The sequence below is a fragment of the Gymnoscopelus microlampas genome (genome assembly GCF_963454915.1).
Source record: "Gymnoscopelus microlampas genome assembly, chromosome: 15".
NCBI classification, from domain to species: Eukaryota; Metazoa; Chordata; class Actinopteri; order Myctophiformes; family Myctophidae; genus Gymnoscopelus; species Gymnoscopelus microlampas.
Window position 1 is genome coordinate 19,110,474 of NC_139952.1, and position 19,905 is coordinate 19,130,378.

Genomic DNA, 19,905 nt, shown 5'->3' on the forward strand with positions numbered 1-19,905 from the left:
GAAACGTGAGGTTTGATATGGGCCTATAATTGTTTAATGGTGATGAAATTAAGAGTAGTGAAATTTGGTACCGTTTGTCTTTAAGTGAACTGGTACTCGGTAGTACGGTACCGACGTCATTTGGTCGGTACCGGTAAAAGTACAGAGTTCGGTACTCATCCCTAGATAGCAGCACCGCAGTATAAAACACAGGACAGATAATGAGGAGATAGAGAGGAGAGAAATTGTACAAAATGCACAGATGCATATATCGGATTATCACTAGTTTAAAACCATGCATACAGTTGTCTGTGTGTCTGTCTGTCGCCCACCACAGACAGACAGACAGACAGACAGACACCGCCCGCCTGCCACTACTTGAACTTTATATAGTAGATGAGTATCTGTCAAGTGCTGACTGACAAAAAGAACAGAATCTCAAACGAAAAAAATAAATGAACAAAAAAAAACGTGTTTATTTATATTTAGTGTACACTGTTAGTGTCTTTTTCTATGACTTATGCAGAATTGATGAGATTTTATATCATATCACACTGGCATTTAGGGCTGATGTGCTCCCAAAAACACAGGTATTTCTAAGCAAGTGGTGCAGAGTGCAGACAGCCCTTATCAACAGTACAGAAAGCTTGGCCTTTTAAGTGGAATTCAAAAAATGTTTTCTTGCTGGCATACTGTGTAGTAGAGTGGAAGTGCGGAACATAATCTATTGAATCTAATAATACCCTGGTGCATTCAGTATGGTCACTGACGTATACTATTCAGTTTGAATGAACGAATGAATGAATTTATTTGGTGATAAAAGGAAAGAGCGCATCGATTCCATAACAGATAGCAGACACAATATCACAGAGGATAAGAACACAATAAAGCCCTAAGGCTTATTTCCATTGTGGTCCTCTTTGCTTATGGCTTTTCTAAAAAGTACAGGTTTATGTCCTAGAGGTCCAGCTCACAGCTTCTAGAAGCCGATAACCTTCAATGGAAACAATGGGCCTCATGCAGGAAGCCATTATATGAACAAATATCCTCTTATTTTTGTTCATTTGTGGGATTCACCAATGTTTTCTTATTTTTGCTCTTCTCTTAAGTAAGAAAGAGCTAATTCTAAAAGTGGACCAGAACACTCTAATACTTGCAAGAAACCTGTTTTCACTCTCCACAGATTTAGTTTGTTCACTGCTAGAAAACACAAGTTCAAAATTTGAGAAACATAGAAAATGCAGGAATATCATTCAATTTATGTGTCTATGTTTTGAGTAATTATATAGATTGGATTATTAAATGAATGGGCTAAATGCATACATAGTATTGGTCCATTGATCCTTATTACAACTATACAAACCTGGATGATATTGCGTTTGTTCAGCTTCTTTTTTAGACGAGAGGTTCGGGCCGCTACGTGGCCCTAACTAACACCTACGGCGCACCGCCGATCCGCCCAATATGTTTGAGTTATAGTGTTGTACTACCCGTCTGTCTTTGTCCCTTTTGTGCCCATATATGGAGATCTCTATGTATTGGAATGTCCACATATGGGCATATTGGTTGATATGGATCGGTGGTTCTGGACAACTGGATATCCGAACTACTCGGCGTGCACCGCACTCCCTCGAGTCCTTGCCAGTGTGCGCGCCGAGTTTTATAGTCGGTCGGTCCGGGATATGCACATGACTGTGGATCTGCGGATCCACTGAGGATCTGTGGCTCTAGACAACCAGATCTATGCATCTGTCAGTCCTTGTCCCTTTAATGCCCATATATGGAGATCACTGATGTCATCAGTATATGCCCATATATGGGCATGGCCCCTTTTGTGCCCATGTATATGGAGATGACTGTTTTGTTTGCGCCTGACGCCATGACGACACATTGAGGTTAGACAGCAGGAACTCCTTAAATGGTTATGGCTGACTCGGCTGAGACATAGTGACATGAGCGTGATGTCTGAGGTCCCGCCGGCCGCCCTCCCTTAAGCCAATTTTAATATAGGATTTCAGTTACTCTTCCCTTCTACTAAAGCCCGATTTATACTTAGGGCGCATGATGGTGTCTACAAGCTCACAATGAGTTGGGGATGCCTCCAGTCGTTTGCAATCGTTTTGTTGATTTATCTTATTTATTTCTCTCAATTAAGAGAAAATGTACGAGAATTGCTGCATGATGCCAATTAAATTATTCAAAAGAAAATCTCATCTTCCACCTTCAGTTGCTTTATTACTCACTGCCCTGTGGCCCTCTCACACATTATTGGCTTTGATGATAACCACACAGTAGCAGCACACTTTTAACCTAACTGATTTATTTTCCCTAGCAGGAGATATGGGCCTGCATGCTGTTCTGTTTTCAGAAAAAAAGATCCATTTATGATTTTATCAAGCAAGCTGAACAATATAATCAATCATGTTTCATGACCTTTATTGCATTTTTAGCCTTTTAACTTTATAGGATGGCTAATGTTATACCAAAATGCAACCTCACTTATAAAATAATTTATAAGTGTTGAAATTGTATAAGTGTTGAAATGAAATTGACTTCCCCACTGCACCTTAATAGACTGAGGTGTATTGGGAAAGTCAATTTCATTTTTAATTTTTTTTGTATTCAAACCTTCTTAAACGTAGGCTTAAAATATAAAAAAAAGTCTGAAACCGAATACAGTTCCGGAATGCTGGAATTCCATGCAGTTATTATTTCCTACCACTAGGTGTCATTCTTACTTTACCTATATCATGAAGGACTCTGGCATCTCATACTCATGTGTGAGTCATTCATGTTTGTTGTATAGGCATTATTTTGCATAGTTAACTACTGTATTTTCCCACATGATTTAAGATGTAATAACACTTTATTAGTCACTGAGGGGATATTTGGTCATTTTAGTATCTAAGACTAGGCATAACAGCAATGGAAAACTTGAATTCAATCTATAGAGATCATGATAATCCTGACTGCGAAAAAATGAATGATTAAAAAACAGGTTTATCTCTGTAGATAAGTCTGACTTAACCCTGCATCTGGAAGCTGATGAGAACGCACAGCAATCAATTAAGTTGCATGAATATTCATCAGCAGCTGCCTTTTGGAGGGCTATGATTCCTCATGTTGTTAATGTCTGATTCCACACTGTTTAATTTAAGTCTGAGAGGGCAGAAACTGACCCAAATAGACCCTGATCCATTTTATGACGTAAAGTCAGTGCGGCTGTGTGCAGAGTGGAAATAACTGACATCTTTCTTTCTCTAATCTCTACTAATCTCTTTCTGTACAAGCCACTTTCTCATGTGTTAGGGCTCCCTTGCCCCCCGGCCCCACCACAGCTCCCCCCAGTCACTTCTATTGTTCATCCTGTCACCCTAGTGCAGTGGTTTTCAACCTTTTTCATACCAAGGACCCCTAAATTGATATACATTTGGCCGTAGACCACCATCTGAAAATGTTTTGTGCCAGGGACCCCCAGAAGCAAAGATATCAGTTTAGAAAAATACAAATATTCAAAGATACAGTATGCACACTTTTTCAAGGTTTTTCAAAAATAGCAGATCTACAAGCTCATAGCGCGGCACTCGGTGGCGCGCTATGAGTATATCTGCTATTTTTGAATAGCCAAAGCTAAGTGGTTAAAAATGATTGTGACTTTATGTCAACTAATTTCTCTGGGGACCCCCTGGTACTCCCTCAAGGACCACTGGTCGTCCCCGGACCACTGGTTGAGAACCACTGACCTAGTGTTGTCATATCGAAGACCCAGTGCCGTGGAGTCCTTTTTGTCTCACTACTGATTTGTCAGCGTTCAGTTTGCACGTGAGCTGAATATCCACTTGGATTCTTTTGATAAGGTTCGTTAAACAACCCCCATTTTGGATGTAAATAGGTTTCTAATTTCCTTTCTTACGAGATGAGAATTTAATTTGTGGAATGGGTTTGTTTGTACCTAATCCTTTCAAAGTGTGTGTTGATCAAAGAATCGCGCGCCGCGGTGTTTGCTTGGTCTCACGGCCATGCATGCGCGCATCCTTTTTTTCAGGGCGGGGAAGAGGGGGGGGGGGGGGGTGTTTGTCACATCGCTGTTCAGGGAGAGGAGGAGGGAACGGATTCATCTCAGATAAGCGAACTGTTAAGCCATGAAGCCATTAACTTCAGAGACATTCAGAGTTTTTAAAGAATCATTTCTGTGTCGTGGTGTTTTGAGAGAGAGAAAGAATGAATGAGGGTGTACTGTATACTGTAGGTGAACTGACTTTGTGGGAGAGATAAGTTGTGCATATTTAATAGTTTCTCTAGCTCTTTGCTTTTGTTTGCTTCTAGCCATCTCAGGCAGTGAGTCATCCACCTCACACCCCCTCTCCACCATCGCGCACTCTCTCACTCGAACTCATTTCCTACTTAGCCTCTTGTGGGGATGTGATCTTATAACTGCCTCCACTCTCACCCACACACACTACCCTGTGGGTCTCACTAGCTCTTTGAACAAGTGCATGCATGTATGTGCTGCAGAAATACGCACACACATGCACTTGAATGATTTGTGTATGGTCAAATCAGTAGTATATTAATTAAAGCCACACATGCCTCAGCAGTTATTGGTCAGCTACGCATGCATGCATGCATACAGGGCCCCCGTTTATTTCCTTTGACTACATACATCCTAAACAGTCTCTTATCCTGACCTATCTCAAACCTTTAGTGCATATCTGTGGTCATAATGGAGGTATAATTAGCACAAAACCCCAGAGAAAATAATCAATTTATGCATCGCGAGGGAGAGAGCGAGAGAGGCCGTGCTGAGGCACATTATGTTACTGCATTGCCCAGTTCTCACCTCAAATGTTTTCAGATACATATTTTAGTATACTGATAATAATAATAATAATACATACGATTTATATAGTGCTTTTCTATGTACTAAAGGTTGCTTTACAAAAAAATTGGGTAATTTTATAGTCTACTCAGGCTTTTGTGAGCACCCCGGACAGTTTTTAAGTTGCTTGATTCAGTATTTAGATATTTCATATTCATTTTATCAGACACGCCCCCTTCCTATACAAACCCATTGTAACGTCAAACTCCATTTTAACCATGTTAGAGTCATCGGAAACACCCGTCCTTGGTTCTGGTGACTGATATTGTCCTTCTTATACGTGAGGAGACCGTGTTTTTTCAATTACTTGTTTCATTTATTGTCTCCGCCAGGCCGAAAGGCATGGCGAGAGAGTATGTTTTCCACCCCGTCCGTCCGTCCGTGTGTCCGTGTGTCCGTCTGTCACCAGCTAATCTCCGGCACCGTTGGCCCGGTCGCTCTGAAACTGTGCACACACACTCCCTGGATGCCAATTCAGAACCTCTGCCCCAATTTTTTCACATGGGCCTGTTATAGCGCCACCAGGAGGCCGATTTGAGCAAAATCTATTTTTTTTACATTATCCTACAGATTTTATCCAAACGTCATGCAAATCGGTACACAGTATCTCTATAGTCATGTGATCAACACGGATCTGTCCGATTTCCCATATTCCATCCTCATTGCCTATGGTTGGCTTCCAAAGTTTGCAGGATTGGTCCGTTTTGAACAAAAAGCCTCAAACTATGCACGCAGCTTGCGATTTCCGTGAAATTTCACACGCACATTCCCACTAGGCCGAGGAAGAAATGGCACCCTTTTCACATTGGCCTGTTATAGCGCCACCAGCAGGTCTAATTTATCAAAACACATTTTTGCAACAAAATGCCTCAAATCATTAATGCAGTGTCTGATTGCCGTGAAAGACCTAAGAATAAATGCCACCCTTTTCACATTGGCCTATTATAGCGCCACCAGGAGGCCAGAATAACGTACCTGACCTGGCGGAGACCTGTGCTCCGAGGAGCACTTTTTCTAGTTAGTAGATGCTTTTGCTGCTGCTTCTTATCACAGTGTTGCAGTGTTGTTGATGTGCAGCTCACACAAAACTCACCCCCTGCAGCTTCCTCCTGACTTACACATCCTGGGAAGTGTGGTCTCCTTTAATAAACACCACTTCTTTTTTAGTATAATACGTGTTCAAGTAATGAAAAATATTGGTCCAGTCAGTGACACTGACATGAACCCATCGGTGAGGCATGCGAATGCCCAGAGTTGGTTGTTTCTGCTCAAACTTCTGGCAGCGCTGTTCACAAGCTTGAGGATATTTCTTCAGAAAATATCCATAATCTTCTGCAAATGCAGGAACAGAAAGTAAAAAAGTTAAGAAAAAATGTATTGTGATTACAGTATTTGGCAAATAGGGTTCTCTTGCAGTAGGCATACCTGTCCATAGACACGGACAGGAAAGGCCTACTGACAAGACGAATATCTGACACGAATTTATTGAATACTGCCATTTGTCATTTGTAATAACACAAAATGTATACGCCCCTTATTTCCAGTTAAAGGTAGGGTACGTGATATCTTGTGGTTAAAACAAAACGTTTTTTTCTGAAAAGGTCAGATCTCTATATTCTGATTCAGTAATCATTGCTATAGTGTTTGTTCAGTAACAGGGTTCTCCCCGTCTCTCCACCTTTGGTGCCCATATAAGGAGATCTCTGTATCTGTCTGTCTACCTGGCTGTGTCCCTTTTTATGTCCGTATATGGAGATCCCTGATGTCATTAGTATATGCCCATACCAGTATATGGCATGTCCATATATGTGCATATTGGTTGGATCGGCGGTTCTGGACAACTGGATATCCATATATGCCAATATATGAACGTATCGGTTGGATCGGCAGTTCTGGACAACCGCATATCGCAAACAGAATGACTCGCCGGTGGGCACCGCACATGTTATGTCTGAGTCATAGTGACATGCCTATATACAGTATGGGCATATCGGGTTTGATTATGGTTATGTCTGAGTCATAGGGACATGCCTATGTTTATAATTATATTTGAGTCAGAGTCATGTTGCCGTTCTGACGCTCGCGTGGCGCAGTGGTAAAGTTCCTGCCCATCACCACGGAGGTTGTGGGTTCGAATCAAGGGTGCAGCTTCCTGTTCTGAAATTGAGTCCATATAGGAAGCCAGTTCAAGTGACCGTTCATATGAATGGCTTGTAGTTTTGCTGTTTTTCCCCTGCTGGTGTCAGAAAGAATCTCTTTCAATGCAAGGTGGGTTTTTTATTAACTTTAGACTTGATTGTCTTCCTTAAAACACATTGTCATAAATACTATATGCTTCCAGTCGCTAGTTTAAAGTCTTCTTTCAATCATCATGATATGTGTTTTGGTAAATTATGGTCCCATTTATTTAAAAATTGACGATAAAGTAGGTTATGCTCTAGGAGGGCGGGATGATTTGATTGACAAGCTACACAACCAATAGCATTCATTCCGCACCCCCGCTCTTGATTGACAAGCTACCCAACCAATAGCATTCATTTAGCGATTGATTTCCGGTTGCTTTTTTGTTTATATTAAAGATGGCGGATTTGAAATCGTTGAGAAATAATAATAATAATAATAATAAAACTTTATTTGTATAGCACCTTTCATGACATGAAATGCAGCGCAAAGTGCTTTACAGAGCAAGAATACAAATACAGTTACAACCAATTTAACAATAAGGCAAAAAAAATAGAACAAACTAAGATAAAAGCAAAAGGATAAAACAACATTAAAATAGGCAATACTGTGAGGACTTAAAAATCAACCAATGAATCAGCTAAAAGCAAGAGTGAAGAAATAGGTCTTGAGCTGTGCTTTAAAGCTATCGACAGAGGCTGCCTGTCTTAGGTGTAATGGGGGTTTATTCCACACTGTCGGTCCGTAAAAGCAGAATGCTGCTTCACCGTATTTTTTATATGTCATTGTAGGCACCTCGAGCAGGTCAGCACTTGAAGACCTGAGGGGCCGGTTTGGAACATATCTCTCTAGGCAGTCATAGAGGTAGGAAGGTGCCAGACCATTTAGAGCTTTATAATCTATTAAAATAATGTTAAAATCAATCCTAAAAACAACCGGGAGCCAGTGTAGTGAAGCTAGAACTGGAGTGATATGTTCTCTCATCCTAGTTTTAGTTAAAATTCTGGCTGCCGCATTTTGAACAAGTTGTAATCTGTCAGTTGTTTTCTTTGGCAGGCCAGAGTAGAGTGCGTTGCAGTAGTCAAGCCGAGAGAAAACAAAAGCGTGGATCAACGTTTTTGCATCGTCTAACGACAGATAGTCTCTAATTCGCGCAATATTTCTAAGATGAAAGAAAGCAATCTTGGTGACATGATTAATGTGTGTATTAAAATTCAATTCAGAATCGATAATAACCCCCAGGTTCTTTACTGTGGTGTTAATTTCTACAGCCAGGTTACCAAGTCTACTTATTATTGATTCTCTCTGCTCACTGGAGCCAATTATGAGAACTTCTGTTTTATCCTCATTTAGCTTAAGAAAGTTCTCACTCATCCAGCATTTTATACTGGACAGACAGGTCAACAATGGGTCTAGAGCGTAGGGGTCGTCTGGAGCTACCGAAAGATACAGCTGGGTATCATCAGCATAGAAATGGAAGTTCACTCCGTGATCGGCGATGAGTTCTCCCAGCGGTAGTATATACAGGGAGAACAATAAGGGACCCAGAATTGAGCCCTGTGGAATACCAGAGCAGATGTCGTGTTTGTCTGAGTCAAAGTTAGCTAGGCTGACAAAATAGCTTCTGCCTGTTAGGTAAGAGTAAAACCAAGACAAGGCTGTGCCTGACAAACCAATCCAGTACTCCATGCGTTGTAGTAGAATTTTGTGATCAATCGTGTCAAAAGCAGCGGTTAAATCAAGGAGTAGGAGAACAGATACATTTTTGTCGTCAGCGGACACCCTAAGATCATTAATTACTTTTACAAGTGCTGTTTCTGTGCTATGACCTTTCCTGAAGCCAGATTGGAATTTGTTATGAACCTTATTGTTCTGCAGGAACACATCCAGTTGATGAAAGATAGTTTTTTCTAAGACCTTGCCCAGAAATGGCAGATTAGAGATTGGTCTGTAATTACCCAGCACCAATGGATCAAGGTTGTGTTTCTTGAGTAACGGCCTGACTACAGCCGTTTTCAGTGAGTCTGGAAAGACGCCTGAAAGTAGAGAGCTGTTTACAATTCTTAGGATATCTCCAATCACACTGTCTAAAACCTCTTAGGCTTCATTTACGGTCTGTAGAGTCATGGGGTGTGACTTTGTCCATCTCTTTTATACAGTCTATGGCTTGAATCCACCGTGGTGCATCCGGCTTCGTCGGGCGTCTATACGAACGCAATTAGCCCGCGTTCGGGGGAGGGAAGCCGGGCGGGAGGGGGGGGGGGGATGATATTGGTCATTGCACGTTTCACGCCCCATTCGGTGCGATGTTCGGTGTTTGTTCTGTGTTTTTTGTTTATCATCGTTGATTGGCTAGTACTGCTCACGTGGCGCAGACGGACGTGATGTGTGTAATCATTTTGCACTTACTATCTCTTTGTAGTCACTTTGCAGTCACTCGCGGTAATGTACGGACATGTACGACCTGAGTTGCAATTATATTTCCGTAATTTTCATGTCATGTACATCCTAAAGACAACATTATTAACCACCTTATAGTCTTATAATGACTTGATTTAAGGAGGGTATTAGCTGAGATTTTTAGCTTTTTGCTAAGCGTGCGTCATTAAAAAACGTCCAGGCGGAAACACTACTCCGCCAAATAGTTCCGCCCCAATGTAGCAGCAGGTAGGTAGTAACCAAAAACCTTCAAACTGACACATACAGTAAGCAGTTATAAGGTGCACATCTTTGTCCAGATCACTCTGATGCCTTTGTATGGTAAATACAACCGTTGAAAACTAGGCTTTCATCAGTCTGCTCAAAATAATTGACCAGCAGTTGTCCTACAGTTACAATAGCCTACTCACTCGCAAATATTACAGCAGCTTACACTGAATGTCACATGAGAGAACAACAACTGCAAAAAAAAAATAATAATAAAAAATAATTTTATATATATATATATATATATATATATATATACATATACACACTCTTATAATAATAATATTAATAATACATATAATAATCCTAAAAACCAACATGAAAAATAAATTGTGATACGATTGTGGATCGTGATTCTGCCTCATAAAAATGTTGATGATAATCACATAATTTGGCCATATTGCCCACCCCTATGAATAGTTATACTTATATCAGCCCATATATGGGCAATTGGTCATATACAGTACTCATGACATCAGGGATCTCCATACATGGGAATAAAAGCAGTGACATTGGCAGTGACACGTAGGTGTCGAACTCTAGACGTGCGGCCCGAATTCCAGCAATAGGCGATTGCCACAGCTTTAAGCATATTCTCATACTGGACTTGGATCTGGTTAACGAATCAGCCGATATCAGTTGTTATAACAGAGAGAGAAGCATCGAAGAGATCATGGTGGAGCCAGTCCCTGAATCCATCAACTTTCCCTCTGAGGAAGAGAAGATCCTCCAGTTCTGGAAGGACAAGGACTGCTTCCAGGAATGCCTCAAACAGTCCAAAAACAGGCCCAAATACACGTTCTATGATGGTCCTCCCTTTGCCACTGGTCGTCCCCACTATGGGCACATCCTGGCTGGTACCATAAAGGACATTGTCACCCGCTTTGCCCACCAGAGTGGCTTTCATGTGGACCGACGCTTTGGCTGGGACTGTCACGGTTTGCCTGTGGAATATGAGATTGACAAAACCTGGAACATCAAAGGGCCTGACGATGTGGCCAAGATGGGCATTGCTGAATACAACAAGAAGTGCAGAGACATTGTCATGAGATACTCCAATGACTGGGAGATCTCAGTGAGAAGAATGGGCAGATGGATTGATTTTAAGAATGACTACAAGACTCTCTACCCCGAGTTCATGGAGACTGTCTGGTGGATATTTAAGCAGCTTTATGACAAGGGTCTGGTGTACAGGGGCGTCAAGGTCATGCCTTATTCCACTGCCTGCAACACCCCCCTCTCAAACTTTGAATCCAACCAGAACTACAAGGATGTTCAGGACCCGTCAGTGATTGTCAACTTCCCACTGCTGGAGGACAAAGGTGTATCTCTGATTGCCTGGACAACCACACCCTGGACGTTGCCTAGCAACCTGGCCCTCTGTGTCAACCCAGAGTTGCAGTATGTCAAGGTTACAGACAACAAAACAGGTCAAACCTACATTATGATGGAGGCCAGGCTTGGAGCTCTGTTTAAGTCTGAGAGCGAGTGCACCATCCTGGACAAATTTCCAGGCAAGGCGTTGAAAGGAAAGAAATACAAGCCTCTCTTTCAGTACTTTTCCAAGTGTGGAGAGAAAGGTGCGTTCCACGTAGTGACGGATAACTACGTCAAAGAGGAGGAGGGCACTGGAGTGGTTCACCAGGCACCGTACTTTGGAGTTGATGATCACAGAATCTGCATGGAGTACGGCATCATCCAGAGAGACCAGGCTCCTGTCTGCCCCGTGGACGCCTCAGGCTGCTTCACTCCAGAGGTCACAGACTTTGTAGGACAGTATGTCAAGGATGCAGACAAGAACATCATCAAGTGGCTGAAGGAGAACGGCCGTCTGGTCAATACCAGCTCTTACAAGCATAGCTACCCATTCTGCTGGAGGTCTGACACCCCTTTGATCTACAAAGCCGTCCCGAGCTGGTTTGTCAGAGTGGAGCACATGGTGGAGAAACTACTGGAGAACAATGGAAAATGCTATTGGGTTCCAGATTTTGTTCGCGAGAAGCGATTTGGGAACTGGCTGAGGGACGCACGTGATTGGGCAGTTTCCAGGAACCGCTACTGGGGCACCCCCATCCCTCTTTGGGTCAGTGATGACTTTGAAGAGGTGGTGTGTATAGGATCCATAGGAGAACTGGAGGAGCTGACAGGAGTCAGAGTAACTGATCTACATCGGGAGAGCATTGACCACCTGACCATCTCATCACGGTGTGGTAAGGGCGAGCTGCGTAGGGTGACGGAGGTGTTTGACTGCTGGTTTGAAAGCGGCAGCATGCCCTACGCCCAGGCTCACTACCCTTTTGAAAACAGGAAGGAGTTCGAGGACACTTTCCCTGCTGACTTCATTGCTGAGGGCATTGACCAGACCAGAGGATGGTTCTATACCCTGTTGGTGCTGTCCACGGCTCTGTTTGGGAAGCCGCCATTCAAGAATGTCATCGTCAATGGACTGGTGCTGACGAGCGATGGACAGAAAATGAGCAAGCACAAGGACAACTACCCAGATCCAGGACTGATAATGAAGGAATATGGAGCAGATGCCCTCAGACTGTATCTGATAAACTCTCCATTAGTCAGAGCAGAGAACCTACGTTTTAAGGAGGATGGCGTGCGTGACGTGCTGAAGGACGTGTTCCTGCCCTGGTACAACGCCTATCGCTTCCTGGTGCAGAATGTGCATCGGCTGAACAAGGAGGAGGACGACCAGTTCCTGTACAATGAGACAGACACAGCAAAGAGTGATAACATCATGGATAAATGGATCCAGTCCTTCACACAGTCTCTCATCCAGTTCTTCAAGGAGGAGATGGACGCATACCGTCTGTACACTGTGGTGCCGCGGCTCGTCAAGTTTGTGGACATGCTCACCAACTGGTACGTGAGGACCAACCGTCGCCGCCTCAAGGGAGAGAGTGGTGCTGGGGACTGCCTGTGGGCGCTCAAGACCCTCTTCAGCGTTCTCTTCTCCATGTGCAGGCTGATGGCTCCCTTCACTCCATTCATCACAGAGATGATGTACCAGAACCTGGTTCACCTCATTGACCCAGCCTCTGTGGATGAGAAGGACAGCAGCAGCATACACTATCTCATGCTGCCCCAAGTCAGGGAGGATTTGATTAACAAGCGCATTGAGAGCGCCGTCTCCCAGATGCAGTCGGTGATCGAGCTGGGCAGAGTGATCCGAGACAGGAAAACACTACCTGTAAAGTACCCTCTGAAGGAAGTCGTTGTGATCCACCAGGACCACCAGGACCCTGAAGACATCCAGTCTCTGGAAAAATACATCCTGGAGGAGCTGAATGTGCGCCAGCTGACTCTATCGACTGACAAGGACAAGTATGGGATTCGTCTGAGGGCAGAGCCTGACCACATGGTGCTGGGCAAGAAGCTGAAGGGGGCCTTCAAAGCTGTCACTGCCTCCATCAAAGAGCTGACCAATGAACAGCTGGAGGCCTTCCAGAAGACAGGCTCCATCATGGTGGACGGTCATAAGCTTCAGAAGGATGACCTGAGGCTCATGTACACCTTTGACCAGAGCTCTGGCACAGCCGCGCAGTACGAGGCCCACTCGGATGCACAGGTGTTGGTGCTGTTGGATGTATCCTCAGATCAGTCCATGTTGGATGAAGGGGTGGCAAGAGAGGTCATCAACCGCATCCAGAAGCTACGAAAAAAGGGACACTTGGTGCCTTCAGATGAAATAACAGTGTACTACCGCTGCCTGTCAGCAGGGGAGTACCTGGACTCTGTGATCCAGGCTCACACAGAGTTCATCCGAGCCACCATTAAAGCTCCCCTGCTGCCTTACCCTGTCCCCTCCACCGTCAGCCTCATCATAGATGAGAAGACTCAGCTGAAGGGCTCAGATTTGGAGTTGACCATATTGAAGGGGTCCTCAGCTCCCGATATTAATCTGAATAGACCTGCTTGCTCCTATGTCAATCTCAGGCTAAAACTTGTGAACAAGGAACAAGAGGGGGTGGTTCTTTTGGAGAACCCAATTGGAGACAACAGACTGGGTATGAACAAGCTTCGGGAGGTGTGCAGCAGTGTATTTGGAACCAACAACACCCAGCTCTCTTTCTTCAACGGCAAGACTGAGTTGAAGAATGCATCAGACCTTCAGGCTCTCAGTGGTACAACTCTGTCAGTGACTTCACCAGGCTCCTCCCCTAGCCCCGCCCCCACTACAGATGGCCTGCTCTGTCCCTACATCAACCTGCTACTCTGCAACGCACAGCCAGCCGAGTGCCTGACTGGAAAGGTTGCCACCCTCCTTCTGGAGAACCCAGTTGGTCACAACGGGCTGAACCACGCAGGCCTGCTGGCAGAGACTGCCAAGGTGTTTGGGCTCCGGAGCAGACGACTCAAACTCTACCTGAATCAGGAACTTACTCAGGAGCTACCAGACGATTCCTCCGTGAAGTGTCTGAACACCAAAACCATTTTCGTGAGAGCTCTCCCCACCACCGCTGAGGCATAAACCTACAGGCCGTCCTCCAGAGACAAAACACTTACTTTCCCTACGGTATACTGTGGCATTTCATTGTTCTTGGGAAAAAAACGTATCCAGACACCTAGGTTACAGCTGATTGTCTCCACCAGTATGGTGGAGAGTATGTTTTCGTCTCCGTCCGTCCGTGTGTGTGTGTCCGTCTCAGCCAAGCTAACATTGGTCAAGCTTCACGTGACACGTGACAATATGTTGTCACCAATGCTTTGATTGGCTAGCGAGACGCAAGATGAAATAAAAACCTATAAATAGCACCACGCACTTCAAAAAATCATTTATATTTTTTGAAGTGAGCTTCCATCACTGTGATGACCACTGTTGTTTCTAAATATGAATGGGGTGTGATTTTTTGTCTCCGACAGGAGAGTTTTACCCTCCGTGTGTGTCCGGCTCAGCCAAGCTAACATTGGTCAAGTGACACGTGACAATATGTAATATAAATAGGTACGACAGGATTAATCAGGAACAGTACTGGCGGAGACCTGTGCTCCGAGGAGCACATTTTCTAGTTTTTAATATTGTTTTTTTTTGGGGGTGGGGGGGGGAAAGATACAATTCAAAATTTAAATTAAATAAATGAAAAAGTTAATAAAAAAAACACGGCCCCTCACGTGTTAGGAGGGCAGGATGAGTCACCAGAACCAAGGAAGGGTACCGGTGTTTTTGATGAATCTAACGTGTTAAAAATTGAGTTATAATGGGTTTGTATAGGAAGGGTCTGATAAAATGAATATCATATATCTAAATACTGAATCAAGCAACTTAAAAACTGTCTGGGGGGCTCACAAAACCTGAATAGACGATAAAATGACCCAATAAAAAATATTAAAAAAAAGTGAAATATCCCTTTAAGTTAGATAAAGAACGCAGCCAAAGAGTGTCTCCAATCCATAATGAAAATAAGGTGTGTGCGTGAGGAACATAAGTTATGGGAATCAGAATCACACAGGTGAATGAAATTATGATTCATCTATATTCATAAGCGCTCGCTGATGTAACCATGCAGTACATTTCCATTTGTCAGGAAGTAATTGAGATTGTGATAAAAAATACACACAAAACGATTATATCTCCATTATGACCACAGATACGCTCTAAAAGTGTGACAAAACATATTTTTCATTTTTAAATCTCTTTAAATCCTCATTACTACATATTGTACCTAACCTTATCTCTCGCCCTAACATAAACCCATTAAGACCTGGAACGCATCTGTGTCACTTTAGAACTCGTTGGCTATTCAAAAATAGCAGATATACAAGCTTGTAGCTTGTAGATCAGCTTTTTGAAAAATCGTGATTTTTTTTTGTTGTTGGTTTTTTTTCCCTAAAAACTGTTAGGATTTAGATTTGTTTTAAGAATCGCCTCAGGTCTTAACTCTTTCACTGCCAGACTTATTTCTATCTGTGTTTACCCACTGCCAGCGATTTTTTTTTCTCGATTTTCTTACCTTTTTGAAGTAGTCACAGAATATTTATCTCCAGTATCCCCTGATGGTTGCTAATCACAGCGGGTTTCACTGTGCTTCCGCGAAAAGAAAAGAAAAATGCCATCGCGACAAGCTTTTATACGCCTTTGAAAATAACACGTCTCAGCCAAAAATACATAGTAAAAAAAAAGTACACAGGAGCCGAGATACAGGATTTTTAAGTAATAAGTTAACCAAGAAGTGAATGGAGCAGCAAATCTTCAGGTCACGATATCTTGGGTTCTGTGTGAGAAAAACGTAAAAAAAAAACGTTGTTTACGTCAGTGGCAGTAAATGAGTTAACAATGTTGATAATTAAGTATTCAATCAATCAATACAATAAATAGAATAAAAAGACATGCATGCATGCACGCATGCATGCATTCACAGACTAACAAATGGACAAACACACGCACGTACACTGTTGGCACACTTCATTGCTTCAGTGCTCAGTTCTTAAATCTGGGGGCTTGAAAACTATTTGTGGCCAGGCGAGTGTGTAACAGGGTTCCTAAAATGGATCACTGTCTGATCTTTTCTCAAGTCAATATGTGGTGATAGGTGAGGCATGGAGATCTAGCCTCCATTTGCATCCAGTATTTAGCCTCCATCTAACCTCCATCTCCATCGTAATGTACTGTATGTGCCATATATATATTATTACGATATCCAAATCCCTAGACAATATCCAGTCTTCTCATATCACGATATTAACATAATATCAATATATTGCCCAGCCTTATTTGGAAACCTTGGCACAAAGAACAAGAATAAACTTGAGAGGATCATTAGCATGGCTAACAAGGTTACAGTGTCTAGAATCTGCTATTTTCGACACAAACACTGAATGATCGGCTGTTACGGTATACCACCATCACACTGAAAGAGGGTTGGACAATTAGAGATACTGTGGATATTCTAGTGCTGTAGAATCTGAGGTCTATAAATCAAGCTAATCAAGATGCATTTTATTCAAATCCTAACCATTAGCAGTTCTATTAGGTATTAGCAGTGGTGGAAAGTAACTAAGTACATGTACTCAAGTACTGTTCTTAAGTAAAAGGTTTAGGTATTTGTTTACATCTCAGAGGCAAATATTGTACTTTTACTCCACTACAATTATTTGAAAACTTTGGTCACTAGTTACTTTGCAGATATAAATTATTACATAACCTCATGTCCATACTGCATCTGCTGATCTTAGGCTATGAGTATACGCCACGGATATGTAGATATCTTCATTTCTTTTATGTTCTCTCTGACATGCTTATTTAACCCATTAAGACCTGGAACGCATCTGTGTCACTTTTTCATTTGAGCTAAAAAGCATTATTTTACACTTTGGCTATTCAAAAATAGCAGATATACAAGCTCATAGCGCGGCACCGAGTGCCGCGCTACGAGCTTGTAGATCTGCTATTTTTGAAAAATCGTGAAAATGTGTGCAAATCTTTGAATATATATTCTTTTAAAGCAAACATTAACTCAAATCTTTGCTTCTGGGGGTCCCTGGAACAAAATATTTTGAGATGGGGGTCCGCGGGCCAAATTCATATCATTTTGGGGGTCCTTGACATGAAAAAGTTTGAAAACCACTGATATAGAAACATACGTTTTTCAGAAAAGCGTTTAGGATTTAGAAGACATTTTGCTGAATCGGAACCTCAAAACAAATTTCACCCACTTCTTTACACCTGTAAACTAGGCATGTCAAAATTAATTTTACATGAATGCCTAATCACAATTATTTGAGATAACCGCAATTATTTTTCATAATCGGCATAGTCGTCTCCACATTACAAAATGACGCGTACGGAAAAAGCTGATCCACAAGCTCATGATGCAACGTGTTATGAGCTTGTAGATTGACTATTTCCACAAAAAAAAAAATGTTTGTACATTTTGAAAGTATAAAATTATTAAATATGTATTTCTTTGTATATTTAAGTTACTCGTCATTTCTTCCCTGTGCAACTTGTTTCCAAAGCCTAAAAGCCAAACAGAAATGCACATTAAACCGTCAATCGCTAATTATTTGTAGGACAATTAATCGTCTACTAAAAGTTGACTGATTGTGACAGCCCTAGTGATGTGACAATACAGTTGATTTCTGATACCCAAATGATTTTGGATAGCATATTTGAGCACATTCTCGATACATGTAGAAGAGCTTGGTTAGCATATTGCAGGAGCTACAAATTGCAATATTTTGACACAAATATCACAGACTGTTTTAGTTTTTTCAGGACCCCCAATATCTCCTATATACTGCTCAGGTTTCTACTATCCTCCATAACTTTGTGTGTTCGTGCACCCCCCCCCCCCCCCCCTCTATAGCTGTATAGTGTCTAGTCAGTGTTTCCACCCTTCTATTGACATCATGTGCTTATAGTTCTGCTCATTAACCCATTCAAACCGGGAACGCATCTGTGTAACCACTTTATCCATATTTTATGCTTTGGCTATTCAAAAATAGCCAAATATATTATATTTGTGAAGAATCTTGATCATTTGTGTAAATATTTGAATATGTATATATATTTTTTTTTAAAGGGATTTTTTTTTTAACAAATATTCGCTTTAAAAAAATATGTATTCAAAGATTTGCACAAACGCGAGCTTGTATATCTGCTATTTTTGAATATCCAAAGTATAAAATAATGGATATAGCTCAAATCTAAAATGACACGGTTGCGTTCCCGGATTGAAAGGGTTAAGTGGCAGTCCGGGCCCTCCAGGGAAGTTGGATGCCTTAATCCGCCTCATCTTAAAGTTCTGGCTGTGGTGATAAGCCCTGACAGTACGGCATCATGCTGATCAATAACCCTCTGAAGTTTCCCAGAGATGTTCCGCTGAGTCCTCTCTGCTGTTTTATCTACACAGTATCTCTCTCTCTGTCTGTCTGCTTTGCTACCTATCTGTCTGTAGCTATTTGTCTCGTCTATGTCATTTCTCTCTTTATGTCATTGATTCATTCAGTTTATTTTCCTTCCCTCGGCTGTCTTCCGGACAGCCGAGGGAAAAACTCGACACAATTTGCCATGAAACACCTTGATAAATAGCCTTTATCGTCATTGTTGTCCCTCTCTTCCTGCTCTCTCCAACTCACCTGTTGCTAATTTCTCCTAATATCCATCGTTTTCTTGAGAATCTCACATCGTTTTTTCTTGATTGCCGCTTTGTTGACAAATGTTGTGCTTTTCATTTGTGGATTCTGGATGTGGTCAGCTGGGGCTGAGACTGAGCATCAAGGACAATTCACTTTTATATATCTCCTTTATACATCCATCTGTCTCTTTAATTCATTTTTCAATGTAATGTGCTTTGTTGGCAGATTGCTTCATCCAGATTAATTTGGATGAGTTTGTAGACAAATTGAACCAAATTATTTTGGATGAACAAAGTTATGTTTCTGTAGAACTAATTATAATTTTATGACGTGTAATGTGTGTTGTATGGTTGTTGTCCCTAATGTGGAATTATGTTTGGTTCTCAATATTTTAGTTTTTGTTTTCTTTTTTTGTTTTGAAAAATCAATGTTTTGTTATTTTCAGGTTCAAGTAATACTCCAGCAGGTGCCGGCTCTTCGGCAAACCCTGTTAAATGGGTGAAAATAGGACCGCGTCATCTGGGTAGAGCAGGAGATTAATAGTGGTCATGTTGAGTGAGACAAGGAGCTGATGGAAGCTGTAATTCTGTTGCCAGTTCTTGAAATAACAAGGTTAAACAGTTGTTCACAAACTGCTGCCATGCTGTGCTTCACAGATCTGATTAAACTTTTCTGATCTCTCTCTCTCTCTCCCCCTCTCTCTGCCACTCTCCTTTGCTGTCCATTTCTCTCTCTGACTCTTGTCTGTCCAGGAGGAGTTGAGAGAGTTGAGGGAGCAGCCCATTGACCCCCAGGCAGAACAGGAGATCATCAACAGCATCGAGGAGGTCTACTACTCCAGTGACTCCTATGATATGGTGCAACACGAACTCCAGGTCAGACACCATCTGTAAATAACCCATTAAAAAAAAAAAAATCAGAAAGGTTGAAAGTGGTTAAAAATCAGGACACATTGGCAGCATAGCTGCCGATGCAATGCGATACCGATGTCGTCAAAAAAGTATGTGTTAAATGTAGTCGCTGAAGAACAGAACGATCAGGTAAAACTGTGTACACAATGTACCGTCGTTTCA

General features: G+C 42.2%; 2 protein-coding genes across 2 annotated transcripts in view; both read left to right on the forward strand.

Moving 5' to 3' along the window:
- Window positions 1–19,905, forward strand: part of vps50 (VPS50 subunit of EARP/GARPII complex) — a 192,526-nt gene that overhangs the window by 7,663 nt on the left and 164,958 nt on the right. Inside the window, 1 exon segment of the mRNA XM_084079678.1 lies at window positions 19,585–19,707. Within this exon segment, the coding sequence (XP_083935804.1) occupies window positions 19,585–19,707 (123 nt within the window).
- Window positions 10,419–14,225, forward strand: LOC311061339 (isoleucine--tRNA ligase, cytoplasmic-like; the record flags this gene model as incomplete). The annotated part of the gene is made up of 1 exon (XM_084079939.1): window positions 10,419–14,225. The coding sequence occupies one exon, from the start codon at window positions 10,419–10,421 to the stop codon at window positions 14,223–14,225; it is 3,807 nt and encodes a 1,268-aa protein (XP_083936065.1).